The following is a 10,583-nucleotide window of genomic DNA, read 5'->3' on the forward strand; positions in this document are numbered from 1 at the left end:
TTATTATTATTATTATTATTATTATTATTATTATTATTATTATTATTTAAATTTAGTATACCGCCCTATCCCCAAAGGGGATTCATAGAATTCATAGAATTTATTCATAGAATTCATAGAATTTACATTTCAAATGAAGAATGAAAGCCTCAGAAACAGGGAAGTCGCCTTATTGAACCGGGGTATCTTGCATTCTGATTGATTAGAAACTTGATAATGCAGAGAGGGAGGATGATATTGTTAGTCATGCCCTAACGCCGAAACAGCTGGATGGATCGCCCCCAAATTTTCACATGATGTCCCTCCCTGTTGTGGGCAGGTAATTGGACCTTCAAATCACTGAAAGTCCACCCCAGAGCCAGGTAAAATGTCTTTTTCCTGGCGAACCAGCCCATGAAGCTGGCTGTGTTTAACTGTCACCCTTAGAATGTTTGTGCACCATGTCTGTGGCCTGAGGGGTTGGTATGCCCTTACAAGGTTCGCGCAGATGGCCAGAGATGAGCATTGAAAACAGTAAATAGGTAATACTGGTAGGTAATACGAGTGGAAGTGAAACATATACACACTTTGCCATGTGAGACGTCAGGTGGGGTTCCCCCCTCACACGCAGGTAACTTTCACTCTCTGTGCCTCACCCACTGCTACCACACAACACACATACTCTCATACACATCCAGCTCATCCTCACACACCTCACTCTGCCCTCCCTCACATCCAACCACCACTTACCCACTTCCCCACCCATATTCACCACAGCTCTCTTTTACTAAAAGCGAGCTGGAGTTTGCCTTTTTCTTCTAAGAAAATCCGCGGGGTGGGGGCGAACCAACACTACTGGCTCTGCTTCTTTTGCACATGGCCCTTTAAGAACGCCTCACCACCCTGCCTCTGCTGCCTAACTGGGATAGCTTCCTTCCCCCAGTTCTGCCTTACCCAAGCCAGGACTGTGCGTGTCAACCAGCCTCATGGACAGCTGGATTTGCACTCTGGACAGTTCTGTTGTGGAATGGAAACGGCTACCTTATACTAAAAAAACAAGACACCACCATATAAAAATGTGAATTGAAAAGGGAAAGAGGGATTTCATTTGACACCCCCCCCCCCAAAAGGCTATGCTGCAGATCATTGGACCTGCATGGACATCTGTGTGGGTTGTGGACTGTGATGAGAAGAACAATTGCCACAGCAACGCGTGGCCGGGCCCCGCTAGTATGTAAATAACCAGGGAGGAGTAGACCTTCCAGAGTGGGAAGGATAATTCCTGGGAGCAGTTAGTCTGGTGCATTGCGTTTTGTTTGTTTTCCTAGAATAGACTCCTAGATTCATAGAATTCTATGAATCCTCAAGAGAGTTTTATGTTTAGGTTTTGGGGTTTCTAACAGAGTGAGGCTGAATAAGATTACTGTGTGAAGTACCAGTCTGTACTGTACCACATTGTCACATCCAAAGCCAGGAACTATCTTCTGCAACTGCACCATCAAAGAATCCCTGTAACATCAAAGCTACAGTACTTGAAACTGAACAAGCATTTATAACCCTGTGCCTAAGACTCTCTCTCTCTCTCTCTCTTTCTCTCTCTCTCTCTCTCTCTCTGTGTGTGTGTGTGTATGTTTGTGTGTGTGTGAACTGTCTTTCCTTCATCCAGGTTGTCTCCCACTCCTCATTCCTCTCTGTTAAACTTTTATTCCATTTTGTTTGAAACCTGTCTCAATATTATTTAGTGTGCCTTGAGAAGAGGATTGCTGAAAATAATAGAAAAGGGCTTCCTTCACCTTCTGGGGAGTTAGGGCTGAGTAAAAGTGCTTTTGTTTTACCTCATGCTGTCGTCTAAAGAAGCTCAGTCTGTGAAAAGGCGGGAAATCTGACAAGCCTGGTCAGTGAGTGGTTTGCCTGCCTGAAGAAATTAAGAAGGTGAGGGGTGTCACCAGGTCTCCCAGATACTAGCCTAAAGCTCTTAAACGCTATAATACATGTGTGAGTAAGCATGAATCTTAGCCATTGTGCACATTCATGGATGTGAAAACTCTGCAAATACTTACGACATGTGCAGGTAAATGTGCACATTGTCAGATTGTGTACACCTTTCCAGTAATGTTGGAAGCTTCAAGTCATATACACTGACCAGTAAACATCCATAAGGCCCCAAGTGAAGAATATTCGTATTAGTCAATGTATGAAGTATCATGTTTGTGTTCATTGTGCACATTTCTTAACATCATTTGGAGGCTCTGCGCATTGGCCAGTCAATGGGTTGGATACAGCCACAGTCTCACTTATTGCAGCCCCCATATCACATGGCTTTAATCTATGCAGTTCATATAATCCTTGGTACAGCTTTTTTGGGGGGTCAAAGGGGAACACTCCTGCTATTTTCACCAGCAGAGAAAACTGCTTGGATTCATTCTAATATGCAAACTACCCCACATGGAGTCTATTTATGTGCTTTTGCAATGACTGCTACTGAATATGCATAATGTCCAGTGTTCTGTGTAGACCAGGGGTCCCCAAACTATGGCCCGGGGGCCAAATGTGGCCCCCTGAAGGCATTTATCCGGCCCGCCAGGCATGGCGGCGATGACTCCATTCATGTGCAGTGGGGGCTCGAGGGAGAGGAGGAACCGGCCCCAACAGCTGTTGATTGCAGTTACATGATGACACCCCCAAATCTCCATGAATTTTCTGACCCAGAGTTGGAAACCTTACATGTGGCAATGCCTGCTCCACCCTTCCCTCTCAGCTACTCCATGTGTTGCTCTCAGGCTTTCTGTTCCGCCTCACTCCCATTGGCATCAGCCAGGCTGGCGAATCACTCGCTGGCTGCTAGGGAGGAAAGAACCCAGGAAGATACCTGATCCTGGGTTAGATGGAATGCTTCATTGGGAAAGTTCTGCTTTTTTTTTACAGGGGAAGGTATTCCACAGCCTACCCAACAATATTTGGAGCCCACCCTATACTTGACATACTTTGGTCACTGTTCTAAAAATAGACCATGACAGAAAGGCTGAAAGGTGAAATCAAACATTTTACAATCATTTGTGCATAGGAATTTGTTCATAGTTTTTTTTAGTCCGGCCCTCCAACAGTCTGAGGGACAGTGAACTGGCCCCCTGTTTAAAAAGTCTGGGGACCCCTGGTGTAGACTCTCTGTTCAATTTGCATTAGCCTGATCACATCTAAAGTGTTAATGTTTCTCCCTTGCCTTTCAAGGCACTTTACATTCTGACCATTGCCTGTGCATGCATTTGTCATGTTAGGATTTCTTCTTTAAGCTAAGAGTAACAGAACAAATAAAAGTAACTACACATTTGTCTCTCAGTCGATAAAGAAAAGCCACAGGAATCAAGTTCTTTCCCCTGTCACTTTTGTCTGCATTTGTGTTCTCTCAAAGAATGTCCGATTAGAGGTCTCATCAGGTGGTGACCTGTTAATATCTGTTAGAAGGAGCATTGGAGTTATTCTTATTGTTCTGTCTTTCTGCTCTCACTTTGGCTTTATCCCTGGAAGGGGTTTTTCACCTGTTGTACTGTGTTCCTTTCACTCCAGGTGCTGCACTTCATCTTGTTATCTCTTTATCTCTCATAGCATGAGATCACCAATCTGTACATTTATCTCCTTTGGTCATTGCCTAGAATGTATGTTGTAGGGCCTTTTTGTTTCACTGAGTCCTGCAGAGAGTGGCTAATCCTGTGAAATGCTTTTGGGATTTTCGGGCTTTGAGTTGATGGTGTGGTTTGATATTCAGTGCTGTTACTGAAAAAGATTTGGTCCCCAAAAGGGCACTCTTAACTTGAGTGGATTCCACACAGGCCAAACATAATGGGTGTAGGATATTATATAAACTGTTCGAGCGGGGGGGGGGATTTCACACAGGTCCCATTCTCAAAACAAGTTTGGCCAGCTTTATTCCCCTCAACCTGGGATTTTTTAAAATCACTAAACCAGTGATCCTTTTTCACAATCCCAAGTTTGTGAATGTCCGGGGGTCGCTGCGTCGGCTCGCCCCGGACTCGGACAGCCGGGGGGCGGGGCCAGCAGTGCGACGGCGGCAGGACCTGGCGACGACCCGCCCCATGGTAGAAACGCCAGTGGGGGGCCAGAACGGTTGAAGAACGGTAGCAAGGAGGTGCAGCTGCGGCTTGACCCGCAGCTGTGGCTCGTCAAGGAGTCAGCTGGGCGCGGCCGGGACGATGGCAAGGCCGGGAACACCCCAGAGGGCCCGGCGAGGCTTCAAAAGGGGAGGAAGGACAGGAGAGTGAGGTTGGCCGCAACAGGACATGGGAGGGTCTTGCGGGAGCCAGGGGAGGTCGGGGAGAGAGCTGTGGGAGAAGAGTGGAGGAATGTGGAAAGGGAGGCACGGAGGATAGCGAGGGGGTGCCTGGACGGAGAAGCGGGAGAGAGAGGAGAGAGAGAGGATGGAGAAGCGGAAGAGAGAGGAGAGAGAGAGAGCGGAGAAGCGGGGAAGAGAGGGGAGAGAGGGAGCGGGGAAGGAACAGGGGAGCAAGAGGAGGAGAGGAGGGAGGCTGAGCAGGGAAGTGGTGGCATACCCCCTATAGGAGGGGCTGCAGACCTTAGTCGCGAGTAGGGCGAGCCCCAGTGGAAAGGGAGGGGCTCCTTCCCCTCCTCCCTCTGGGGGCACCCTGTGGTTCAGGCAGCTGACTGCATTGAGAGCCCCAAAGACCAGGGCTACTGACGAGGCGACCAACACCTCGGAAAGGGACGGTGGGACGGCTTGTCAGCCCCAACCGCAGGAGGGGGAGGGAGAGCACCACAGTGAAGCACTCCTACGCAAACACGACAGGCAGGAGATGCTTTATTTCCCTCCCTTCCACCCATTCACTTTACGTTCCACGCTGTCCCCTGTCAGGGAGAATCCGCTCACCCACCATTCTGTGCAAGTCGTCCAGCAGGTTGTGGGCAGATTACCTGAGCTCCCAACAGAGTGCAAAGCCCCCCAAGCACGTCTTGTCCCCATGGCAGTGAGCATGACTACCATATCGATCCACAACAACATGTTCATTATTGCTTGGTCATTTCAGGGAGGTCCCTTTTTCTTTTGTTTCTTTTGTGTGTTTCACTTGCACAGCTATGCAGGTGCGACCAATCTGAATGTGGGACAATCGTGGGATTTATTTCTGCACACCTGTGCAGCTAAGCATGTGTTGCAGGAAAATTAAAAAGAGAGAGAAGCTTTTGCGGGTGGATTGGTGGCCCTCCTGCTCGGTCATGCTTCCCCCAACGAAACTACCGACACAATTTTAAAGTGGATAAGTAAATGGCCATAGCCAAAGAACTTTATTAACAGAAAGCATAGGAAATATAGATGGCGCAGCATGGGGGGTGATCCAAGCCTCTGGGCAGCACAAGTGCTGACCCCAGGGCAAACCGATTCCTCAGCCCGGTGCTGGAGGAATAAAACAGGCGAAAGATTGGAGTGAGACAATGTCCAGTCCGGCGAAATGCCCATGACTGGAGGCCCCATCCAACTTACGCTAAGGGCGCAAGCTTCTCAGCCCCCCGCGGGGCGTCCCTTCCTTGAGCTTGCTCCACCCCCACCTCTTAAGGAGGTGTGCCAAAACAGGGGAGCTCCCCCAGCTCCCCTTTCCATCAGATCATCCCCCATGCGCAACCCGCCACAGAGCAAGGACGGAAGGAAACCCTTCCCCTGCTCCCGCCATCACCTCCTAAGCCTTCAGCCAATCACGCAGCGCTGTTCTTATGCTATGCAGCCACAATTCCGTACCCTTTGGTGACAAATGCACCCCGTCTTGCCTGTACAGATCCACTACTTTACTAGAAATGTCCCAATGCGGAACTCCCCGCCCCCCAAAACCGCGAACAAAACGTAATGCAGTCCGGCAAATTCTTGATCTGGCTCCATTCACCCGACGAGGATCCGATGCTCCGTTCCAAACGCGTCTCTGTAACAGATGCGACCAGAATATCGTCGTGCCAGGTAACAGACGGTGAATGGAGTCCAAGTCCGCTAATATGGCTTGCAGCAGCTCTACGCTCTTCATAGCGGGGATGTCATTTTCTCCCAGCTGGATCACCAACGCGTGAGGAGGGTCAAAGGACTTCAACTTGCTCCGTAGGGTGGGTAAAAGGTCGCGCCAACGCATGCCTCTTTTCCCAAGCCAGAGTAGCCTCAGCTGCTGATGTAGGCCCAAATTCCGGCCCCAACTGGAAGCTGCTGCATGTCTGCCGGCCCAAAACACGATGCTGTGGCCCATAAGCCAAACCACTCTCCGAGAACCTGTAAGAACTAACAACAATCAAAATTACCAACTTGAAAACTTGCCTTAATGTTGGGGGAATGGCCTAATGTAGGTTCTGTAGGCCTTAGAACGCCATCTGCCAACTTCCATTATCCTGCTGACTGGGGCCCCTAGGCCAGATACCGTGGAAGCCGCCCCAATTCTAAACGAATGCAAGCCATAGGATGCTACCGGGAGATGTATGGCTGAGAGGCAAAGCCGTAAAATTGCTGCCAATTGATAGCGCGAGAGGCAAGAGCCATCCGCGTGTAAAAAGAAGGGACCCTGTTTACGTGGGCGAATGTTCGAATAGGCAGCCATGTCCTTAACTGGACAAGGGCCCGGGGTTGCGGAGGCCTGCATGGAAATGCACGTGCTCTTTGCTAGCTGATCTGTTTTGGAACGCCGTAACCTGACCAATAGGGTCTGGCCACACACCTGGACATCACCCACCTGTAGGGGCCTGTCACCACAGTCAACCCGTGAAGGAGAGACAATCTCTCCGCTGCGGAAGGCCCCAAAAAAGGCCAAGCTAAAGGCTGCCCTAAAAAGACTGATCTCGAAGGGAGATGAACAAATGTGAGGGAGGGTCGCAAAGATGTTTGCGAGCAGTTTCAGAGAAATAGGCAGCCGCGTGTCCTTGACCTTAGGGGTCATCCGCACCCACCCTTTTATGGCCTGCCGGACCAAAAAGGTCCCTGTGGTGTCTGGGATGCCAGAGGCTTTGCAATAAAAAGATACTGCTGCCAAATGAGAACGCATAGTTGTGGGGGAACGCCCCATTTCACGCAGATGGGCGAGATAAGTCAAAAGGGAAGTTTCACTGACTGTAGGGCCCGCCTGGCCCTTCTGAGCCTCCTGAAATCCAAAGAAAGCCTGGAGGGCTCCCTGATAAGCCCGCCGAGTTGTTGGTGCCAGCGATCCTAGCACTGCTTCCGCGACTGCGTTCTCCCAAGGGCCCAAAGCTCCTGTGGAAAAGGTTCCGGAACCAAGGATGCTGTAGGTGCCAGTTGCCGAAACCTCTCCATCTGCATCCTGGAGAGGGCATCCGCGATGACGTTGTCCACGCCTGGGATGTGCTGAGCCAGAAAAGAGATGTTATTGACCAAAGATATCGTTACAAACCGTCTAACCAAGCGCATATCCCGCTCAGAGCGAGAAGATTGCCGATTAATTACTCTGACCACCGCTTGGTTGTCGCACCAAAAGACCACCTTGCAGTTAGAGAACTGCCTCCGCCAAAGGTGTAGAGCCACTAATATCGGAAAGAACTCTAAGAAGGTCAAGTCTCTGCCCAGACCGCTGTCCACCCAATCCTGGGGCCAAAGCTGGGCACACCACTGTCCTTTAAAGAAAACCCCAAAGCCTAAACTTCCCGAGGCATCAGAGTGGACCTGTAGAGCAGCCTCAGGTGTTATACGTTCCTGCCAAAGGGAAGTCCCATTAAAGTGACTTAGAAATTCCTGCCATACCCCCAGGTCCTCCTTGATGCCCCGGGTCAGCCTGATATGGTGGTGGGAGGCGGAAACTCCCCGGGTGGCCTGTGCCAAGTGAGCGCAAAATGGTCTGCTGGGGGAAACTACCTGACAAGCGAAATTTAAATGGCCCAGCAGCTTCTGGATCTCTTTCAGTTTACATTTGGGTTTTGCCGCTAAGGTAGAGATTAATTCTCTAATTGCTGACAGCTTGTCTAGTGGGAGGCTAGATGTGCCTTTTTTGGTGTCTAACAATATCCCCAGGTAGGTCAATGACTGTGACGGTCTTTCGGTCTTTTCTGGGGCCAAAGGGACACCCAGTTCCGCAGCTAAAGTCTGGAAGCATTTAAGTCTGTGCTCACATTGCTGTGTGCCAGCTTGTCCCACAAAAGAAAGTCATCTAAGTAATGAGTTATGTGGGGACTGGCTGATCTACCTTTAGCTACCCATTCTAGGAAGGTGCTGAAGGCCTCAAAAACGGCACATGCAATGGAGCATCCCATGGGCATGGCTTTATCAATAAACCATTGCCCTTTAAACTTGATGCCCAGTAAACAAAATCTTCAGGATGTATAGGGAGTAGCCTGAAAGCGGACTGGATGTCACACTTGGCTAAAAGTGCCCCGGGCCCGCATGATTTAATTAAGTTAACGGCTTGATCAAATGATGCATATCGAACAGAGCAGAGCTCACGGTCGATGCAATCGTTGACGGAAGAGCCCTCCGGATGGGATAAATGGTGTATAAGGCGAAACTCCCCAGGCGCTTTCTTTGGCACTACCCCTAGGGGGGGAAACCCTAAGGTTGGCAAGGGGAGGGGGAGAAAAGGGGCCGGCCATGCGGCCAGCCGCTACCTCCTTTGCCAATTTGGCCTCAACCACCAGGGGCATGTCCCGGGCAGATTTAAGGTTTCTGCAATCCGTCGCCACTCGGGGGCCAGTGTAGGGGATGCGGAAACCTTGGGCAAATCCTTCCCAAAGAAGTTTGGCTGCGGGCTGGTTGGGGTAGGTCTTTAACAAAAGTTGTAGTGCCTGATTATTAATGGGGGAGCAGGCTAGTGTATTCCAACTGTTAAGCTTTCCTACCTTATGAGGCGGCAGCTGGAGTGGCAGCGCCCAACCCTCCGCCTCTGGACGATGAATTCACAGTGGGTCGGGCTCCTCGAAAGGGCATTGACTTTTTGCCCCTGGTGCACGCTGTCTTGGCATGGGTACCAAAACAAATCTCGCATGCATGCTCAAAACGATATTTTAACCTATTACATCTCCCCATATTAAACTCCCAACAAACTAAGCGGGCTCCGTCGCCCCGATAATTGGGTCTTTTCTTAAACGACGGTGTTTGGGACCAAGCGAAAGGCTGCACAAACATGGTCCATGCCTCTTGGTTCAGTTTGTCCCACCTGGTCTCACTGCAGCTGGAGGCGTTCCTACGGAATTCCTCATCGTAGCCGATGGCTGCTGAGTCCCCCGCTATCAGGCGAGCTCTCAACACGTTGCAATGGTGAGCCGCCACATGCCAAGCCCTAAGGGGGTAAGCTGCCATGATCAGGGTCATATACTCTCCAAAGCCCAGGAGCCAGTTGTCGAAACTCCTGTCGACCTTCTTGGCTTTTGTGTTTGATGAGGAGGACCCTGTGACTGCTTTCGATGACTCCTGGCGAACAAATCTGAAAACATCTACAAAATACCTGTTGAGGGCCCTGTCCTTCAATTTTCGGGTAAGATGCCTGCCCGGAGGGTGTTTGGTAACCTTGGTCCCACTAACTGAAAGGGGGGGGGTGTCTTCCCTTGCGGAAAACCCAGGCTGCGATCTCTACGCTCGCTCAAACCAGGTGGGAGTGCGGGAATAGCTGTTTCATCTTCCCAGAATGTGCCATCACCCCTGGGGGAATCTTCATCCGATGAATACTCACTAGATGAAGAGGAGGAGGAGGAACGGTGTCTGGAGGATCGATGCCGGGCCTTTGAACCATGTTTAGTGCCGCCGAGATCCCTTACGTGTTGTCTTCTTGCCCCGGTTGACGCTAGTCTCCCTTGCCTCTTCGATCGCCGAAGAACTGGATTCCTCATCCTCATCTTCCTCCTGTGAAGAAACCTCTTCTTCCTGCTCCCTAGCTGGCTGAACAGGGGGTGCGGCTGTGGCCTCAAAGGAGGCAGCTGCCCCACTGGCCGCAGAGCTGTTGGCCAATCTAGCAAAAGTACTTGCCAAATCGTTAAAGATCTGGGCACTCAACTCAGAAATGCCTGGAAGCGGGGCTGCCCTGTCCGTCCCCTGAGATGTAGAGGGTACTAATGCGTGCCCCATGGGTACCGTAGTGCCTTGTGTATCCCCCCTGCTGGCCGCTGGGCGGGAGCGAGTGGAAACCCCGGATGAGGTCTGCCTACCCTGTCCCCGTGTATCTGAGGGCCTCTTAGAAGAAACAGGTTTTGATGGCCTTGCCCTTTTCTTCCCTGAGGGCTTAGCGTTCTTCTTAGGCCCTTTGTTTGCTTGGCTAACTGCCTTCCTCTTAATTCCCTTCCTGGATGCCATGATGACCCAGTAGTGTATGTCTTGCTAAATGGGTGCTATTCACCACCTCAGCCAGCTGAACAGGATGAGAAGAGGGGGGGGGGTCGTGAAACAAAAGGTCAGTCTAGTTCAAGAAGCCCCACTAACCAAACCACTTCCATTAGCCAAGCTGCATGGTTTTATAATTTGTTTACTGCTCCCCGATGCCACCGTCTGGCCAAAATAAAAAACTGCATGGTTGTGTAATTTTTTGTTACTCCCTGATGCCACCGTCTGGCCAAATTGAAAAGGTGCATAAGCATGAATACGCTCCCTTTACTTTCTGGGACTTAGGAACCTAAGC

The 10,583-nt window shown here is 50.4% G+C and overlaps 1 protein-coding gene across 1 annotated transcript; it reads right to left on the reverse strand.

Annotated features, from left to right (window-relative positions):
* Positions 1 to 6,258: 6,258 nt before the first annotated feature.
* Positions 6,259 to 10,435, reverse strand: LOC125424902. Its single transcript, XM_048482335.1, has 2 exons — positions 9,645 to 10,435; positions 6,259 to 7,333 (listed from the first exon to the last, which is right to left on the reverse strand). Exons 1-2 carry the CDS (start codon positions 9,805 to 9,807, stop codon positions 6,300 to 6,302), a joined length of 1,197 nt encoding a protein of 398 aa, XP_048338292.1. The 5' UTR covers positions 9,808 to 10,435; the 3' UTR covers positions 6,259 to 6,299.
* Between the last annotated feature and the right edge of the window lie 148 nt (positions 10,436 to 10,583).

Source organism: Sphaerodactylus townsendi, unplaced genomic scaffold (genome assembly GCF_021028975.2).
Source record: "Sphaerodactylus townsendi isolate TG3544 unplaced genomic scaffold, MPM_Stown_v2.3 scaffold_1420, whole genome shotgun sequence".
Classification (NCBI taxonomy): Eukaryota; Metazoa; Chordata; class Lepidosauria; order Squamata; family Sphaerodactylidae; genus Sphaerodactylus; species Sphaerodactylus townsendi.